Genomic DNA, 21,473 nt, shown 5'->3' with positions numbered 1-21,473 from the left:
CTAGATGGACTCTGGAAGCTTATTAGAGAAATATAAAAAAGATATAATGTTGAGGATGATAAAAAAATCTCACCAGCATCTCATCAAATCAAATTATTAAGTTAGCTTGATGATATCTTATTTCATAATTTAACATTAGCTCTGCAACTTGATTAATCAGATAGCAGGTATCAAGTATGTCTTTTCAAGTCAAAATCACCCCTAGAAAATCATTAACTGACATTAACAACTACTATTAATTGGGTAGTAAGAGTCTTAGAATCATTTTGAAGATTATGAGATACTAACTTTTAATCATAAGACTAAAAATACTACTCAATATTTTTTCCTTTTAAATGCATTTGGTTTTCCTTTTCTCTTTATCTTTTCCCACTTGTTTACACAATGTATTGGTAAATTTGCATTATTGCTTTGTAAAACCTTGATGAAATGCAATAACATACCAAAAAACAAAACAACCATAAAAGTCTTATCTACAATGTTAAAAGGTCAGCAAGTTAAGTTGAACTACAAAAAGATAGAGAACACGATAGAAGACCATCAGTAAGGAACAGGAAAGAGAACATCATAAACACAACCTGCAGACACATTTGATAATAAACTGTAATTTCCTGACACATAGGATATGTTAGATCATATCATGCTTGTTTATCTGCCAGAACGGATGAATAAAAGTCTTTGATGTGATATTCACGCAGTGGTAGACGTGTGATGGCCGAGTAAACAGGAGACGCTGCAAATCAGTAACAGAGCTGCTGAGCTCAGCTGATTTTTGAACTGGAACTTTTTATCACACACACACACACACAGATTATTTCTGGCATCCTCTGATGCTGATCAAGCATTTTCTAAGAGAACATACAATCACTGCAACCCGAAAAAAAACTATTCTTTAACTTGTATTAAGGGGATTGACACATTTCTTTCCATGCTAGCCTATGAATACACTAAATACATAACTTAATACATAATCAGGTGGCATGCTTGGTGATCTCTCTGCAGCCAATGAAGCGGAAAGAGATCAAAGTGGAATTAAAAGCTGAGAAACTGCTTTTCCACCCACTGAGATGAATGAACTAAGAAGCAGTCATGTGTGGTGCTGGATTAAATCTATCAAACATGCAGCAGCTAAACTGCCTTTATGTCTACGCTGCCTTGTGATGGCTTGGAAAAAAGAGAGGAAGTACAGTATTTCTACACCTCAACAAAAGCATCCTGAACGATGTCATGCATAATGTTCATAGGAAGGTGAGATGCAGTCGTTGGCTTATGATTTGATTGATTTTGGTGACCCATAAAATAACTTCCAGTCCATCATGAACACATGAATCTTGGAGGGATAATGCAGCTTCTTGAGCCCATGTTTTTTTCAATCCCACTTAACGTGTCGTACAATAAACTAGAGTTATTTATGGCTGCCACTAATTATTATTTTCAATAGATTATAATGTCATTATGCCAAATACTATTTACAAGTAAATGTTTTGGTAAACTATGACCAATAAGACAAATGTGTTTAATAAGAGCATTAATAAATATGTAAACTGAATTATTGGATTAATGTGTTAAAATATTTATGGTATATTTTCCAACAAAATAATAGTAATGATAGTATCAAGTAGTATCAAGTAAGTATTACTTATAATAATAAATCAGCTTAACCATTCCACTTGTTTATTGCTTTAATTTTTACAATTATTTAATTTATTTGTGTACATTTAGAACTGATAAGTTAATCAATGAGTGTTAATTAAATCATGAGTTATTTATTTATTTGTTTATTTACTAACTTATTTCATGGAATGGCAGCTCTGGCCCTTTAAGAGAGCTGTGGAGACTTGAATGAAACGCAGCCATTCATAAAAAAAACACAACGGAAGCGCGTCAGAGCGGTCTGGAAGACGATTGGCTCACACTTTGACTGACTCTGTGTTCTAGCCAATGGGAGAGCAGCACAGGGCTCTGGGTTGGATCCAGCTATCTGAGCTCTTCATTGAGAAAAAAAAATCCACAGCCGAGTTTTATCCGCGGAGCTGCATGGGATGTAGGGGAGGAAATCTGCGTTTTTCCAACACTGACAAGAAACTTCACTCATCAAGTGAGTCATGAATATGTTATTATTATAATCACTTCATTAAAAACTAGCTGGGGGGGTTTGGTTTTGCTTTGTTTGGTTACATCAGCCGGGAGAAGAAATGGGTTTAAGAGGCCAACGCCATTTTCTGAAAAAAAAAAAAATCAAATCAACATTTGCGTCCATTTCCCCCCCGCATCAGAGAGGGATTCCCGTCTGCAGCAGCTGTCTTTACGGCCTGTTTCCCATCGTGAATCTCTGTCTGTGCTGTGGTGAATTTATCAATGGTGAGCTTTCCCCCCCCTCCTCCTCCTCCTCCCTCCAGGATCAAGTTTCACTTCATTGAGAAAAACAAGGAGGTCCCACGATGCGTGCTGGTCCCTCCTGTGCGTCACTCCAAAAAACCCCCATTCACAAATCTTTTGATTATTGTTTTTGTTCTGTTTATGATCAACTCAGGGGCATCAAAGACAGCATCATTGTTGTATTTTTGGTGATTTAGTATCATTACAGGAAATCAATCCAAACTTATGTTTCAACTTTTGGCCTCTTATCAACTTGATAGTCTTAGAACAAAAGCAGTGGCGAGAGGTGTTGTTTATTATTATTATTATTATTATTATTATTATTATTATTATATTTATTATTATTATTATTCCTTTATTGAAATTCAAGTGTTGCAGCAGCTCAATTACACAGACACAGACAATAAATACACATACTATACAACTACACAGACAATAAATACACATACTATACAACTACACAGACAATAAATACACATACTATACAACTACACAGACAATAAATACACATACTATACAACTACACAGACAATAAATACACATACTATACAACTACACAGACAATAAATACACATACTATACAACTACACAGACAATAAATACACATACTATACAACTACACAGACAATAAATACACATACTATACAACTACACAGACAATAAATACACATACTATACAACTACACAGACACAGACAATAAATACACATACTATACAACAAAATAAAGATAGAACAGGAATAAAAATGTACAGTATATCCACAGGGGCGCCTGGTCAGCATGATGACAGACTGTTTACTGCGGAAGCCCTGTGCATTCATCAGAGGAAAACATAACAACTCCCATGTGTTGTAATCACCATCTAACAATCATGAGCTAAAGGTGTGAGACCTTTTTAATCTTGTGATACAGTTTGAATTATACTTTAGTTTGATTCACTGTTCAGGTTAGAGCTTGATGGGGCACTTTGAAAGCACTTATCTCAAAAAAAGTTATAACTATAATAGTTGTGTTAAAGTCTTGTTGGACCAGAATTCAAAAGATTAAACAAGAGTTTTCAAAGTTAAACATATTTGACTATAATCTGTGAAAAAAACACCCCGATCAGTAACTTAAGTAAGTTATTCAACAGTGTAAAAAAAATACTATAAAATAGTATTAACATCAAAATATACATGATGTACAAAAAGTAAAAGTACCTACTGCAGAATAGCCCATTTCACAATAATATTTATTATATTTATTAATGCATTATTGTTCATGGCTTTAATGTTGCATAACATTACTTTCCACCACTGTATATTCTAATGGGACGCTTGTCAAGTTAATAAAACACAATAAAATAATTTAAGTCATGTGGGTAAACATGATTTGTAAAACAAATTGTTAACCAAGATAAGAACAATAATTTGACAATAAACGTTTCATTTGACTCATGAAAACTGTAAGATGTGGTTGAAAGCTCATACAAATATAACAAGTGTTCCTTTTGAGTTGACGTTATTGTGTCACTCTAAACAATGATTATAACCACAGTTATCTGTTTTATCCTTTAAAACCTGTATATGATTGGCAAACATATACATCAGTCGTTTGTCGTGTTCATTCTAATCACAAAATGTCAAAACTTTAGTTATCTTCCTATAATTTCATCCACTGCATTGTGCATGTTTTTTTTTTTTTTATGCCTGTGGTTCAATTCGATTTTGTGACATTAAAACAATGATTTGCTCAAACTGCATGCATCATTAGCAAGACCCTTAAGTAGCAGTAAGGTCACTACAGTGCAGCCAGACTTAAGGAAAAAAAGATGTCATATTTTTATTTACTGCACAGCTGCTTTCTGTTTATCTCCTTAAAACTAGCGTCACCTGTTTAAACATCTTCGAGGAGCAGAACATGTATTCATGTCATATTTAACTTACAGGAAGTTGCATAACGCTCTCACTGGCAACAAGGCTTTTATAGTCACTGTAAACCAGCTGGGGGGGTCAAGGAGTTTAGAAAAATGCAAAGGTGGAGTTGAAGTATAGGTGGGAGATTAAATGCTATTAGCCCGATGCACTGGGAATTTAATGTTTTATATATTTCCCTGAATTTCTCGCTAATCTGTCCTCACACCTCTCTTGATTCCAGGGTGAAGACTCCGCCAACATGGATGGCTTTTATGACCAGCAGGTCCCCTTTGTGGTCCCCGAGAGTGTGAGTTTAGTGCACGAAGCCAATCAATATCAACAACTCTTTCCATTTAGGTTTACAGTTAATGTTGACTAAATGTTTTTCTTTTCTGCTTTTATTAAACCTCTAGAAATGTCACGTAGAGGGAGCAGAGAGATGTCTCAGCGACCGGAAAAGGAAGTTTATGGACACAGAGCTGGCTCAGGACACAGAAGGTAGTCTCATCATGTCCACATGTTAAAGTGCTCACTGTGTCAGTATTTAGTGATTTACTAAAGGAGTTTGTCTGCGAGAAAATAATATTGTTAGTCAGCCTGATGAAAACTGTTTTGATATAATGTGTTTATAACTTTCTTGCAGAGCTCTTCCAAGACCTGATCCAGCTCCAGGAGATATGGATCGCAGAAGGTGAGACCTGAAAGCATGAAACACTTCTTTGATTTAAAGCTCAAGCCCCTTTCCATGGAGATGATTAAAGGGGAATATAGAGAATACTTAACTTTAGGAGAGAAATGTAAAGCTCTAAATCACAAAACTGTATAAGAAGATTAAAGGGTGAGAATCTGATAACGAGTCTTTTTTTTTTTTAATATCCCGTCTTTTCCCCTCTGACAGCTCAGGTTCCCGACGACGAGCAGTTTGTCCCAGATTTCCAGTCCAATAAGTGTGAGTAGCTGCTCCTCCTCTAATATTTATGGAAATCGCTCAGAAGTGTTTCACAACCGAGAGCTGACAATTAAGAGAATAACACACATGCTTAATATATGCCTGGATGTGTCAATGACGACCGAAAATAGGCCCCAACAAACGCTGTGATTGTTTGAGTGACCTTTTTCTCACAGATGTTTATGGAAATTAGTGAGCCATCTATTAACACAATAGGTGATCTGTTTTAAACGATTTAAGCCTTCAGTAGTAACCATGGGTTTGTTTGGGACTGAGAGTCACAGAAAGCAATGACAGTAAATACAAATGTACTGAAAAAATAGTACAAAAATACTCCAAACCTAAGTACAATTGTAGAAATCTAAAGTATCAGTTCTCATGAAGAATGGCCATTTTGATAGTGGTTTGCTATTGGATTATCCCTTTGATTCATTAACATATTAACCTATTTTATTAGCTGATTTAATGTTTTAAATCTGTAAAGTATACAGAGTAAAAACGACAATATTCCCCTTTTATTGTTGTAAAAGTATCAAGTTGCATAATAATCTCAAGTACCTCATAATTGTACTGCATTATTAGTGTTTTGTACAGTTTTTCCTTCAGTGTATGTGGATGGATACAATCCATGTACTCTATTTACAGAATCGATGGTGTAAATACCACTGTGTTTATTGGCAATACAGTTTATGACGGGCCAATCAAATGATGGAAGTCATGTGGTGCAGGAAATAGGAGTGGATATAATGATGTCACTGATAAGACCAGGGTACGGGGAAATGGTACACTTAGTGCTGCTGCCTTACACGTACTGCGTGTATTTATTGCTGCTTGATAGCTGCCTCCACTGAACGACTCCCAGTCCATGACAATAAATCAGATTGCGTGGTGGATGGAAACGTCGCTGCAGAGTTCAGGAAGGCTGAGATCAGATAGGAGGCTGTATTTCTCAAATGTGAGCCACAGTGCAGGAAAACAAAGAGTGTTAAAACATTGTTTATCCTTGTTTTACCATCGCCTCTCAGAGTAAACATGGTTAGCTTCAGGTGGTAGATCCTCTTAATTTGTTTGGTATTCTGTGAGAAGCAGGCCGTCTGTTCACAATTCAGGTTTGAAAAAAAATATGCCACGTGATTATCATTTATGTGTGTGTGTGTTCGCAGTGATGTTTCATGGACCGCCTGTCAGCAAGGTGAAGAGAGAGTCCAGTCCGTCCAAAGACCCGTCTCCCTGCAGAACGCCTCACGCAGACATGTGCCTTTACAGCTACAGGTAATTAATCAATGTGTTTCCTTATTATTGCTAATGTGTTTTTATGCTATTGTTTTAGTATTTATACACATTTCATTTTGCTCTAATTTCACTTTTTTAACTGTTTTACCATGATCAATTTATTCAGAGTTGTATTTTATTTATATATTTTCTTAACTTAAATTGGTGTGCATTTGTCTCTTCATCTTCTTTTTTTTTTTCCCCGTCTGGTCAATCATTTGTAAAGCAGTTTGAACTGCATTTGATTGATTTGCAAGTTGCTACATAAAAACTTGAATGCTTGATTTTAGGTTATTATTCATGTCAGCCAGTCTCCATGAATCGTAGCACTCAGCTGCTTCCTGTTTTCTCTCCTCAGTGCCTGTGACAACAAGCCAGCTGGACTCAAAGCTCTGCCTCAAGCCTCCACACCAGCTCACTGTAGCTCCACCCATCCCGCTGGACCTCCACCCGTACAGAGGCAGCTACAACCTTCTGCCCCCCAGCTGACCAACAACTGCCCCCGAGCCACGCTCCCACCCTTAGCCCCCCCACCACCACCACCACCACAACCACCCGCCGCCGGCTCACCAAAGCCAGCAGTTTGCTCTTCCACGCCCCCCCGTCAGCTGCCCCAGTTCATCCTTCAGCACAGAACAAAGGTGAGTTATCATCAATATGATTTAAGCTGCAAAAAAAAAATAATTCTGTTCAAGCCCTCAAACCTCCTTTTTGTTTTGTTTTTCAGGTTTCAGAGGCAGCTGTCAGAGCCCTGCTTGTCTTTCCTTCCTCCGGAGAAACCGGTGAACTCGCCGTACCAGCCCTCGAGCCGCGATGGGCGACCGTTGTACCAGCGCCACCTCTCAGATCCCCTGGTCCCCCAAGGCCCCCGGGGCTTCAAACAGGAGCTGGTGGATCCACGATACCCAGAGCCAGGGCCACCGGGTCCAGGTCTGGCCCGGCCCCAGGCTGCTTTCAACCACGTCACGATCAAACAAGAGCCAAGAGACTTTGGCTTTGACTCAGGTGAGTGTGTCACCTTCTACGTCTCCTCACACTTGCTGCTGCATGTATCATTTATTGAGCATTGAATGATATTGCTGTATTTACAAAACCGCAAAAGCAACCTGGTTTTAATATTGAATTACTAGGCGTTGGTCTGAATCCTGAAGATGATTAAATGTCATATAACTTTAGTGGTTAGACTCTAAAGACAATTTGCTTTTGTCTTCCAGAGGTTCAAACCTGCCAGTCGTCATTTGGGAAGTCTTCAGTCTTGTACCAGAATAACGGTGTCGGTGAGTTTGTTTTTATGTCGTATAAGATCATTTTTTTGTTGTGGTGTCTGAGCCTGCAGGGTTTCTTGGTAAAACTAATGTTTCTGATCATATTTCATTTTTCTTCACACAGGTCTTGGTCATGACAGAGAGCAGCATTTGTACTACGACGACGCTTGTGTTGTGCCAGAAAGACTGGAAGGTGAGATCCAATTATGGTTATTATTTTTAAACCAGAAATAGCGAGATCCGTACTCATCGTGTCTTGTTTGACTTTGTAAGCAGGCAAAGTGAAGCAGGAGGGTTTGCCGTATCAGCGCCGCGGTTCCCTGCAGCTCTGGCAGTTCCTGCTCACACTGCTGGACAACCCGGCCAACGCACACCTGATAGTCTGGACGGGACGCAACATGGAGTTTAAACTGGTCGATCCAGAGGAGGTCAGTCATCACTTAACCCCACACAGGGTTATTTTATAAGGCTTAAATGTTCTTTAACCTTGAGGAGAAATATTTACTCATGAAGAGGCTGATCGGACACTTTAATATGAATCCAGCTGGATGTTTTATTAAGTTTTTGTCCCTCCTTGTGTCCACGTTCAGGTGGCTCGGCTCTGGGGCCTCCAGAAGAATCGACCAGCAATGAACTACGACAAACTGAGCCGCTCTCTGAGGTACTACTACGAGAAGGGCATCATGCAGAAGGTAAAGGCAGGTTTCACTTCTCTCCTTTAGCATGTGCTCACACAGTTATTATGAAGTAAAAGTCACATTTTATTTAACTTTTTTAAGTGTTTTCCTTATTGGTATATTTTTATATTACGGGGTATTGTAGTTCATGCAAAAAAAATCATTAAATAATTGAAATTTGGATTTAAATGATCATCATTTAATCCACTCCCCTCTGATTGGCTCGTCCTGCAGGTTGCTGGGGAACGGTACGTCTACAAGTTTGTATGCAACCCCGAGGCGCTTTTCTCCCTGGCTTTCCCAGACAACCAGAGGCCAAGTCTGAAGGCCGACCCGGACGCCATCCTGCCCCCCAGCGAGGAGGACGGCCTCCCCCCACCTGGCTACGAGGAGGAGGGTCCGTACCTGGCCGAGGGAGGGGAGCAGTGCGTCCAGGGACTGGGCTTTCCTGACGGGTACCCGTACTAGACTCCACAGCCTGACACCAGCAGGAAACGTGAGATATTTTACCGGAGGAACCTGAATACTGAGCAGTGTTTGAGATTTTCAACATGTATACCCACGTTATGTTTGTCACAGGCAAGAAGAAATCATCAGAGACTAAACTTCTCTTATGGCCAAAATTAGTTGTCGCAAATATATTGGTCAGACTGAAAATCTGAAATCTCTGAGACCATCACCGCCTCACTCCCTCAGCAAAAATACTATTATTTGTCCAAAACTATCGTTGTTCTGATTTGGTTTCGTTGTCATTGATGGGTTAGGGTCACTGTTTACACAAAAAGGTGTAAAGTTGATATATTTTGAGATAAAGTAGTAATATTACTTAACGGTATTTCAAGATAAGGTTGAAATTGTGTGGGAAACTGTTATAATACTTTAGAAGTCAATAGTTTGAGGAGGAAAAAATTGTCATAATATGACTGGAAAAGGCCATAACATTTTGAGATACAGATGATATTATAATTCACTAGTTCAAGTATAATGCTAAAATTTTACGTGTCGTACAGTTTTTTTTTTTTTCAATATTCCAATTTTATGCTCAGATGTTTCTTGCCTGTCACAGTGACCCTACAACCTGCTCGGTTGTAGTTTTGTAGCACGGCCGTCGCTGTAGTCCTTGCGTACGTGAACTCTGGGATTTCAACCAAAAAGTATCTTCAAACCACGGGCACTCCTTTACTAATTAAATTAGTTCTCATTGTTTTCCTTTGGTAAACCTTATACTGCTCGAAAGGGACACTCCTGTATTTTCCAGATGTTATAATCCTCCTATAAACATGTATATTGAAATGTCTTTTGTGTACTTGTTTCAAAGCTAATATTTTTGGCATTATATGGACTTGTAATTTTTTCCTAAACTGTTTTATGACAAAGGTACTGCTACTATTTTTCTGTAATACCGCCACTAAGATGCTAATAATAAGCATGGACTTTCTTACAACCGGCTCACCAGTTATTGTACCGAGATAGTTTTCTGCATTTTGTATAGTTGATTTGCTTCAATGTGTAGAAAAGGTGTATAATTATATATGAATATATTTTTGCAAAAGGCTGCATTTGCTTGACGTTGTACTATGAGCTGCAAAGTTTAGCCTGCTAATGTATTGCATCCTTTCCAGCCTCTCCCAGATGGATGACTTACAGTCCTGCAGATAGAAAGTGGCTGTAAGTGTATGTTTTGCTTTATGATCACGTGGTGGTTTGAGTGGAGGAGGTGGTGTGTGATGGAGGCTGGAGAGAGATACTGACACTGGTGTGACGTCTACCCTCCTCAGATACTGTACGTGTGCCTTCTGTTGATCTTTACTGATACAATAAACTATTTTACTCTTTTCTTTCGCCTATCGTTTGCAAATGTTATTCAAAACTCTGTCTCAAGTGGAGCAGCAGAGCCCTCTGCTGTTTGTTAAGAGAAGTGAAAAAGCTAACGCTCTCATTTAAATACTGACCAGGCCTGACCATGATTATCAAACATTTCACAAATTTAAAATACAAATAAATTTAAAGTATTTAAAAATCATAATCACGTCCTGTTAACACAAACGTGTGGAGAAAAAAAAGTCCCCAAAGCACAAAAAAGTGTAAATACTACAAAACTAGTGCAACACAAATAAATAAATATATCGAAACTTTCTTCACGGTGGTAAAAAATATACAGACTGGCCTGTTATATATTACCATAATAAACAATATAATTTATAAGACACAGAGGGATCTCCCTGTCAGTGCTACACTATTCTCTATTATAGGATTTATTATATCTGAAAGCAGCATTTTTATGTAGCTGTGAATATATGCAACATAAAAACGCTGCTTTCACATTTATAATATATTGTTACGCACCTGGCCTAGGGGCGCCAGGCTACACAACAAAAAGACGGGAGACAACAGTTTCCCAATCAAAATAAGTATTTAATCAAACCAAACCAATCCAAGTGCTCAAATTATAATAAAAGTATGGGATGTGGAAGTCAGTAAGTCCGTAGTGTGGAGTGTGTATGCATGAGTGGATTATAGGTGTGTGTGTTGTTTCAACATAAGTGTTGAAAGGTGTGCATGGCTATGGAGCTGAAAAGAACAGCCCCGGAAGGACTGGGGAAGCAGACTCTTATAGGGCGTTGGCACCCGGGCCCAGGTGCACGCCAATCACTCCTAATGACCAATTAAGTAGGTCTCTGCTCCCCAGTCCTAGAAACAAATGGAAGACACAACATACAGGGAACCGTCACACCCCCCCCCCATAAAGACGGAGTCCCAAAGGGATCACCGGCAACCCATTTAACATTAGATAAATATATACTATCTACTCTCTATCATACCCAACCTCTACTCCAATGGCCGCCTGCCCACTGTCACAGGCCTCCACCCCAGCAACCGGTACCACGGAAGCACTTTAAGGGGTGCAAGACAGACAGAGGCAAAAAGGACCAACGGAGACCGGACCTCAGTCATGAGGAGCCCGTGACAGCGCATCGGCCACCACGTTCTCCGCCCCTTTAACATGACGAATGTCCAGGGCATAGGATTGCAGGAACAGTGACCATCTTATCAATCTCTGGTTTGGACACTGCAAAGAATGTAAAAAAGTCAGAGGGTTATGGTCTGTATAAATAACCAGGGGGGTACTACCGCCAACATAAACATCAAAATGTTGCAGAGCTAAAATCAAAGCCAATGCTTCCTTTTCAATGACAGAGTAATTTAGCTGGTAAGAGTTGAATTTCTTAGAATAGAAGCTAACAGGTTTATCTATGCCCAGGTTGTCCTCTTGCATTAGAACGGCCCCCGCCCCCACATGACTAGCATCAGTGTAGACTGTGAATGGCCTGTCTAAGCGGGGAGCTGCAAGAACCGGAGCAGTACACAAGAGCTTTTTAGCCTGCTCAAATGCTTCTTGGCAAGCGGATGACCAGACAAACTGTTCCTTAGCCTTCAGCAGGTTAGTGAGAGGCGCCACAACTGTCGAAAAATTCCTACAGAAACTACGATAGTAACCTATCAGACCAAGGTAACGCATGAGTTCTTTCTTTGTCGTTTGGTGTAATCGTTCCAAAGCCCCCTGACTCTGTGCATGGTATGCAGAGCTTTGATTGTGGTGCACACGCAACTGCTTCAGAACCTGGGAAAACATATGAGAACAGAAATTGGATCCCTTATCAGATTGGATGACCTTAGGAATCCCAAAAATAGAAATAAATTGAGAAAGGGCACGCACAACTGACCTAGTGGTAATAGTACGCAGAGGATACGCAGCCGGATAGCGAGTTGCCTGGCACATTACTGTTAACAAATACACCGCTCCAGATTTTGAAGGAGGTAGAGGACCTACACAGTCTATTATCAAATGTTCAAACGGCTGGCTAATGGCCGGAATGGGATACAATGGTGCTGGTTTCAACTTTTGATTAGGCTTGTCAGTTAACTGGCATGTATGACAAGTTTTGATAAATGCTGACACATCTCTCTTCATACGAGGCCAAAAGAAATGCCTAAGTAGTCTATCGTAAGTTTTTCTCACACCAGCATGTCCAGATTCATTATGCGCTACTTTTAACACTGACTGGCGAAGTTTCTCTGGCAACACAATTTGGAACACTGGTTCACCCACAAACCTTCCTTTATGTGACAGCCATTTTCTCACCAACAATGAGTCCTGCAGAAAATACCCACAAGCACTGTCAAACAGCTCCTCCTCTGGCCGTACCAATGGAAATATCTCCTTCAGATAGGCATCAGCCTGCTGTTCCGCAACCAGATCTGAACGGGTTATGGACAATGGAAAATCAGAAAGAGGTATCGAAAACTTTTCAGATACTTTTGTCTTAATTGAATCATTTAAATGAGATTTCTCTTTTAACTTAGCCATTGCACGGGTCACCGCACACGCTGTAAAAACCTCTGGGAAGTCATGTTCACATTCATCAGCTTCCTCCGTCACCAAGGGAACAGAGGTCACCACTGCCGGCGGCGGCGGGACCCCAGCCCAGACCTTAGCACCCACCAGGTCGTTGCCGAGGATCAGCGTCACACCCGGAATAGGCAGTGCTGGGCGCACAGCGAGCTTTGCTTCTCCCTGGAACAGTTCACATTTTAGGACAACATTATGCAAGGGAACCAACAAAATATTCATGTCTATGCCCCGGATAGGAACCTTATCACCAGTGTCAGAAACATTAGTCAAAGGGAGAACACCAGCTTGAATGAATGAATCAAAAGCCCCAGTGTCCCTCAAAATAGTTACCGGTACTTCTTCCCCACCCTGCACCAAAGACACAGTCCCCTGCATGATAAATGGACGGTAAGAATTCAGAGCTACAACCGATGTATCCTCATTTGAACCGAAAGTAGGTGTAACACAAGTGGACACCGGACGAACTGGAGCTGCCGTAGCAACCCCTTTTGGTTCCCAATGACCTGCCTTAGGGGAATTTAACAAGAAGCAATCTTTTTTCCAGTGCCCCCATTTGTTACAGTGATGGCAAACCTTCCCGAGTCACGCACATCCCTACTGTTGTTGGCGTTAGCTCTGGAATCGACAGGCAGAGGTTTATTAAATCGGCCATGCGACTCACTGGCAGCAACATAATTGCCACCGCCCGCTCTAAACTCTCCACGGTGCGTTAAGACAAAGTCATCTGCGAGCGCCGCCGCATCTGCTGCGTTGCGTGCTTTCTGCTCACTGATATATGTTGCCACACGAGCTGGAACAGAATCTTTGAACTGCTCCAAAATCATCAAATCTTGTAAGCCTTCGAAATCTTCCACCTCCGAGGCGTTACACCAGCGGTTAAAGCTCGTCGTCAAATCACGTGCAAATTCCAAATGACTTTGTCTGTCATGTTTCTTCCAAAATCGAAACCGCTGCCTATACGCCTCAGGAACGAGCTCGTATGACTTCAGTACCACCGCCTTAACACGGGCATACTCTTGACTGTCAGCCGCATTCATAGCCGAAAAAACCTCTTGCGCCCTGCCTGTTAAGACGCACTGCAGCATCAATGTGCGCGCCGAGTCAGGCCATTTACGCACATCTGCCACCCTCTCAAACATGGCAAAGAATGCCTCAGGATCACGTTCGGAAAACTTGGGCACCAGACGTAGATTGCCACTAATGTCAAACCCCCTGCAGACCGTTCTGCAGGTTCTGAAAACACTTGTGCAGCCGCTGAAATCTTACCATCCCCTATCAAGTCCAATCTATTTTGCTCTACCTGCAACTTAGCCTGTTCTGTCTGCTGTTTCATTTTTTCAATAGCATACTCACTATCTAGCCTAAGTTGTTCCTGATCAGTTTGTAATTTCGCTTGCAAAATGATTAATTCTCTTTGTTGGTGGTCCCGATCAGTTTGTACTTTAGCTTGCAAAATGATTAATTCTTTTTGTTGGTCGAACGTCAACCCTGACATAGCTGCTGGTGAAGGCACCGCCATTGCGGCACCTACTGCGGGAGAAAGAGACGCCTCCTCTTTCTTATCCCGTTCCTCAGTTGAAACCGCTATACCACCTAGCTCTCTTTTCAAGACTTCCAACAATGTCTCCTTTAACCTTCTATCACTAGCTTCAATTTTCAATCCAAAACGATCTGCAATGTTCAGCAATTGGTCTTTGGTGCATTGATTTAAGAGCTCCACCGAGGGAGACTGAACAACGTCATCCACTGTCACCATCCTGGGTATTGTGCGCTTTAAGAGCCTCCTCGCTGGCAAACCAAACAAAAACAAACAAACAAAATACAATACAAGTGTCCCCCTAGCCTATATAAACCCCAGCTAACTCCACCCTCTTCGTGTGCCGGTTGCGGAGGATTTCTACGCACTGAAGGCCACCGCAAAGGCCTAGCTCATACCAAAGGGGAGGAAAGGCAACCAATAACTGGCGACCCGCATGCCCCCCTTAGCCGTGCCCCCCGAGTCGAGATATTCAGTACGAACTTCTCGCTACTGCCGCACCTGACGCACCTAGCCACCCCCCGGCCTAAACCAACGAGCTATTTTACCCAGGCAGCTAAGCGCACCTACCAGGGACACTCGTATCAAACAAATACAAAAAAAAATAAAAAACCAGCCAGGCAACTTTTGACGTCCCAAATGACGTTTACTTAGCTGCACAACTACCAGAAATAAACAACTCTCCAACCGCACAAAATGAACCAAACAGCTACCGTACTGTACTGAAATAACCAAACCTAATCAAATTAACTCAAATTTAAACAGATTAATTCAACTCATAACAATTAACTGCATCTCCCCAAAGTCCGAATAACAAGCCTGTAACATTGCTTTGTCTACTCACCGGACTGTTGACCAAACAATGGAACGACGGAACCTCCCGGAAAGATTCCCAACTAACGTCACTCCATTCACAAATCCAATACAGGAGGGAGACTAAATTGACGCTCCAAACTCACTGTACAAACAAATCCTGGACGAGCCCCCATTTTGTTACGCACCTGGCCTAGGGGCGCCAGGCTACACAACAAAAAGACGGGAGACAACAGTTTCCCAATCAAAATAAGCAGTGGCGTGCACAGACATTTTGGGGGGCAGGTGCTCAGGGGGGAAGGGAAGGGCACTTTTTAGCACACGCGGAACACCTTATTATAAAAAAGTTACACGCACATGTTGAATGAAATTTTACTTTTATTTGTATCATTCTCTACACGTGAGTTTCCTATAGAAAAAAGTCACCCTGTGCTGCCTGCTGTAGCTCTTTTATTCGTTCTTTTTTCAGCCTCTCTTTTCTTGGCATTGTGCTGCAATTAGTAAATCAAAATCAATATACAATTAACAAAGAGACCAAAAAGTACGAGAAGAAGGAGTTAGCTGCTAACTGTTGTCATTGAATAGGCCTACAGATGGGCATTTTTCACATGAGGAACTTCCCGGTTTTTTTTGCCACAAATAAATGTGTTAATTTATGTTGCCTGACAAAACCTATACAACAGAAAACGTTCGTCCTAACACATTTGCAGATTTGCAATTGCAAACTCTACCGAAATAATTTGTAGCCTAATAAGCCTATGGTCGTCCTTGCGTTATCTGTCATTGGGCTATACAGCGTAAAACTTTATCAGGTGACCAGTCGGCTAAAAATGCTTAGTTGTTTGTTGCTGTATGAGACATTTTACTGCACAACAAAATGATTAGGCTACACGTTGGGCTTAGAGGGCAAACTATACGATTTTACTTGATCTGTATGTTACCTGGCTGGTGGGAACACGGGAGAAGATGCCTGTCTGCGACCGTGCCTGCTATGCTGGAGACGCTTCTGTTTACTGAAGCGCATGTGGTGCCCTGCGCGTGCCAGCGCGAGTGCACGTGACAAAGGAAGAGAATTGAGTCTGGTCTGTGCAAGGGGGACGTGGCTCATTTTTGGGCATTGTTTCAGTCGTTTTTAATCGCTTAGGTTTTTAAAAGATCATTTCAAAACCGGCCTCAGTAAAATGTTAATAATATAAAAAAAAAATAATAATAAAAAAAAAAGTTTCAAAAGGGCATTTTCGTTGATAAAGGGCAAAAGTCCTGGTGCGTTAGCACCACCTAGTGTCTATGTGTGCACGCCACTGAAAATAAGTATTTAATCAAACCAAACCAATCCAAGTGCTCAAATTATAATAAAAGTATGGGATGTGGAAGTCAGTAAGTCCGTAGTGTGGAGTGTGTATGCATGAGTGGATTATAGGTGTGTGTGTTGTTTCAACATAAGTGTTGAAAGGTGTGCATGGCTATGGAGCTGAAAAGAACAGCCCCGGAAGGACTGGGGAAGCAGACTCTTATAGGGCGTTGGCACCCGGGCCCAGGTGCACGCCAATCACTCCTAATGACCAATTAAGTAGGTCTCTGCTCCCCAGTCCTAGAAACAAATGGAAGACACAACATACAGGGAACCGTCACATATACATATTTATTATATACTGTTATACACCCTGAGGATTGTTATGCATGTAAATGTAACTATACATATATGTGATAGATATGTTCATGATGGTGATGAAGGGATATAAAGGGACAGTTTGTTTAGTTAATTCACATTTACTAACCGAGTATTTATTGGTATGATATTGCATAGAGCTGCTTGGCATATTTTGCATATATGTATTTCACAGATGAAGAGATATAGAGGAAGAGGAGTAAAAGGAGAAGGACTGGAGGTAAAAAAAAAACGTCTTTCAATCTTCTGAAATCAGAAAATATATACATTGATATTTATTTTCTTTATTTTCCCCATAGGCCTTAAATTAAATGTGTTTTTGACTTTACATTTTTTATTTATTAATGTTTTAATTAAAAGCCCAAATATTTGGTTATTTACGGAGGAATTTAAAATTATATTTTTTTTAACAATGAAAAACAAATCAAAGGCTTAAACATATAAAAAAGTTAAAGCAGGAGGATTAATGTAAAAAAAGATATTGACAAGATAAATAAAAACTTTAATTTATAGGCGTACATATACACAATATACAATAAGATTGGTTGAACGTGAAATTATTGCAACTCCAAATTGTGACTTTATCTATTTTCTGTCTCATCTTCTAGATGGCTGCAGGTTGACTGGTGTTAACATGGCTCCTGTGAACTTTGAAAGAGTCTCAGGTTTGTTCTTATTGTTTTATTCATGAACATTATGCAATTCTCCACTTTACAGTGTTAATGCTTACTATTAATATAGATATCATTTCTGCATGTTTATTATTGTTGTATGATTTTTACTGTGTTTTTACTGTCAGATGTGTTTCGTATTAAGAAAGATGTTTTTATTTGTCACACACTTGTAGATATGCAGCCTCAATGAATGACATCTGGGAAGAAGAGGAATGTTAAACAGACAACTGAAGGAACATCTTCTCTGTGCGGAAGCTCTGAGGTAGGATATCTTTTCTCATTGTCAGCTGCTTTGTTTAATGATGTTGAATATTGAAAGCATATTTTTTTTAACTGAACTGAACTTCTTAATTTCATACAATTATAGAATATGCTCTTTAATAGACATTTTATTTACACTTCACAAGAATATCATTGTCTCTAATGTGCAGTTTCAGAATACCTGAAGCTGACATCACAGCCCATTTAAGGAGCTCATTTGTCTTCTTTGTTGGTTCTCAGAGTGAAGACACAAGGTGTTGGACGAGGAGCAGCAGACTGAATGGAGACGAGGACATCAAGGTGAGGAGAGGTTGACCTGAAAAAAAATTCCATCTGAAAACACATGTGAAACATGCTTTTCATATATGAACGATTGTCTGGCTGTAATGTGGATTTTTGTGTCTCCATCCTCCAGAAAAGGTTGGAGGAGCAGCTGGAGAAACACAGGGAGGCTCATCAGAAGCTGCTCAGCCGCCTCCGAGACCAAGTCAGTAATCAGCAGTAAATCAATGTATTCATATTTATCTGGTATTTTAGCCTTTTTTAATTCATAGTAGATTGTGTAGAATGAAACCAGGGGACACACATAGTATTTCTCAAAATCACTTGACCACCTTGACATGAATGTTTTATATATATTTTATTTTATTTTATTTTATTATTTGTCATCTTGTAGCCATATTAATGGACTGACAGACAGTGAAGATCTCCATTTAATTATTGGAAGTTATTTTGTGACCTAAAGGGCCCTAAATGTAATTCAATGCAAGTAACTATTAAAACATTAAAACAATGATAGTATATCTTATACATCTATCTAATAATGTCAAAGTCATAGTATAGTATGTCATAAATAAAAGTAATTCTCTTTAACAATGTAATCCATGTCACCATCACACCTGTCCCATTGTGATGACATCATCAATATACCTACCTGTGTTTTCTTTAAAAGGTTTTGATCCATCTTGCATGAAATCTGATGCATAGACTCTTTATAAATCCAGATCTGTCACTGAAGAAGGAGAGTCTTAATATATTAGCTAAATGTCATAGTATAGTATAGTATGTCGAAATAAATTAAAAATGTCATAATATAGTATGTTGAAAAAAGTGACCAAAAAGTCATAGTATAGTATGTCGAAAAAAAGTGAAAATAGTCATAGTAGTGCGTACATATTATTGTTTTTAATTTAGGTAAAAAGATATTTCTAATTTCTTTTTAATAAAGTAATGATTCAATAAACAGGTTGAAAAACTTGACTCTGAAAAAACAACGAAATTAAAATGTATCAGTGTTAAATCCCACATTTCATTAATGGTTGTTTATATTTGAAATGAATGCAAATATAAATTCTGATGACTATTTATTTTCTGTTTCATCTTATAGAGTTGACTGGTGTTTACACGGTCCATGGTGGAGTCTTCAGGTCGGTGAAGAAGAGGAACGTCACACAGACCAACTGAAAGAACGTCTTCTCCGTGCTGAAGCTCTGAGGTAGGATACTTCTTCTCAATATTATCTGCTGCCTTGTGTTTAATGTTGTTGAATATCAAAAGCAAACAATTTAAATTCAGTGGGCTCTTTAGCTTTGTTATGAACGTCTTAAAAACTCGTGAAATTATAAATGATGGTCTGTAATAGACATGGACATTGAAGCTGACTTCTCAACCTGTTTAAGGGGCTCATTTGTCTTCTTTGTTGGTTCTCAGCCTGTTTAAAACCAGAAGGATCTGTCACTGAAGCAGGATAGTCTTAGTATAGTTTAGTAAATGTGTGTCTCTGTTTTTTGTTCAGACTGCTGAATGAACAAAGACGCATGAAGGGCCAGGAGGAGACGAGATAATTGGTAATTATCAAGTATATTATAATTATTAGTTTTGGTAGTTGTTGAAGTGGTAGCAGTCAAATTATAATTATTGTTCTAGTAGTAGTTATTGTTAGTGGTCTAGTAGTAGTCCTGAAAAAAGTTGTAAAAGTTATTGTTACTTATAAAAAATTTACAATATGTCATAAGAATAAGTTATTTAAAAGTTATAGTATGTCAAAAAAAATTAAAAAGTCATAGTATAATATGTCGAAAAAAAGTCAAAATATAGTAAGTCGATAAAGACATAGTATAGTATGTTGAAAAAAGTCTAAATAAAGTCATAGTATAGTATATCGAAAAAAGTGAAAAAAAGTCAAAATATAGTTTGTCAATAAAGTCATAGTATAGTATGTAAAAAAAAAAATGCATAGTATAGTATGTCGAAATAAATAAAAAATGTCACAGTATAGTATGTCGAAATAAGTGGGAAAGTCATGTGGAAAAAAGTCATAGTATAGTATGTGGAAAAAAATCGTAGTGTAAATAGTCATAGTAATTCAGTAATTGTCAACGAAATCAGTAAAAAAATTCATAATATAGTATGACGTAAAAAAATAAATCATACTATAGCATGTCGAATAAATTAACACTATAGTTTGCCAAAAAAAGTCATAGTATAGCATGTTGAAAAAATGAAAAAAAGTCATACTATAGTATGTCGAAAATAATTGAATGTATGACTTTACATTATGTAGTGTTTTTAAAATGTGGTATGAATACTTTAACAATGTGGTGGAAGAAGTACTTAGATATTCTACTTCAGTAAAAGTTTCAAAAAACAACGTAAGTTCTGCATTTAATTAAAAGCCCCGCACTCAACATCCTACTTAAAGGGACAGTGTGTGGGATTTGGCGGTATCTAGTGGTGTGGTTGCAGATTGCAACCAGCTGAATACCCCTTCACTGACTTTTACCTTTCCAAGACTACTGTTTACACAGTTTCAAAAGCGTGTGAAGAACTACGGTGGCTTTCAGGTGAAATAAAAATATGAAAGCCTCTCCCTAAAGCTACCGTTTGGTTTGTCCGTTCTGGGCTACTGTAGAAACATGGCTGATTTGCTCACTGTGTCGATATGAAGAGCTCATTCTAAGATAACAAAAAAACTAAAACATTGTTAGTTTCAGGTGATGATACACTAATGAAAATTTGCAATAAACATTCAATTACGTTTCTGCTTATAGATCCCCCTGATGTGCTACACACTGGCCCTTTAAGTAAAAGTATTGATGTATTTTTAACACTAACTGTACCGCTCAAGGGGACACCGGGGTTTCTGATCAACTAAATTCCTGCTTTCCAAGTGGTGGAATATGTATTCATTAATCAATCCTTTATTTAAGTAAAGTATACAAATAACAACGTAAAAATACTTCCCAGTCCCGCATACAAAAATCGAATTAAGTGTATTATCAGCTCAATATACCTACATGTCTGCTACTCTTATTTATACTTTTTTTTAAATTGTATTTTATTTTTTACCTCTTTGAGCCTCCAAAGATTGTTTCCAAGTCTTTGGTGGAAATACCAACAATTTATAGACATCTAAAACGTGACATGAGCTGCAAAACAGCTTTTTTGTAAGTGATCAATAGACAAAAAGGTTTGATAGCAAAAATGATATTTTAAAGATATGCATTTTGATATTTTAACACATCATTTAAATATTTTTGCTGTCTGTTAATGGTATGATTAGAAGAATGCTCTAATAACTCTAGACAATAAAAGGGCAGACTAGACATTGGCGTTGTATCCCTCCCCTCAGAAGAAAAGAAGTATCGGGGACCTTCGTCATAGTTTTGA

General features: G+C 39.0%; 1 protein-coding gene across 1 annotated transcript; it reads left to right on the top strand.

Moving 5' to 3' along the window:
* The first annotated feature begins 2,008 nt into the window (after nt 1-2,008).
* Nucleotides 2,009-10,249, top strand: LOC129111777 (ETS translocation variant 5-like). The gene is given in 14 exon segments (XM_054623867.1): nt 2,009-2,098; nt 4,515-4,580; nt 4,687-4,771; nt 4,917-4,964; nt 5,172-5,222; nt 6,386-6,494; nt 6,853-7,030; nt 7,032-7,135; nt 7,222-7,499; nt 7,709-7,771; nt 7,884-7,952; nt 8,033-8,187; nt 8,350-8,451; nt 8,671-10,249. Coding segments are annotated over 13 exon segments (1,524 nt in total). The 5' UTR covers nt 2,009-2,098; nt 4,515-4,532; the 3' UTR covers nt 8,905-10,249.
* Nucleotides 10,250-21,473: the final 11,224 nt, after the last annotated feature.

The sequence above is a fragment of the Anoplopoma fimbria genome, chromosome 22 (genome assembly GCF_027596085.1).
Source record: "Anoplopoma fimbria isolate UVic2021 breed Golden Eagle Sablefish chromosome 22, Afim_UVic_2022, whole genome shotgun sequence".
In the NCBI taxonomy this organism is placed as follows: domain Eukaryota; kingdom Metazoa; phylum Chordata; class Actinopteri; order Perciformes; family Anoplopomatidae; genus Anoplopoma; species Anoplopoma fimbria.
The sequence above is the reverse complement of the archived record's forward strand: the minus strand, read 5'-3'. Positions and strand labels throughout refer to the sequence as shown.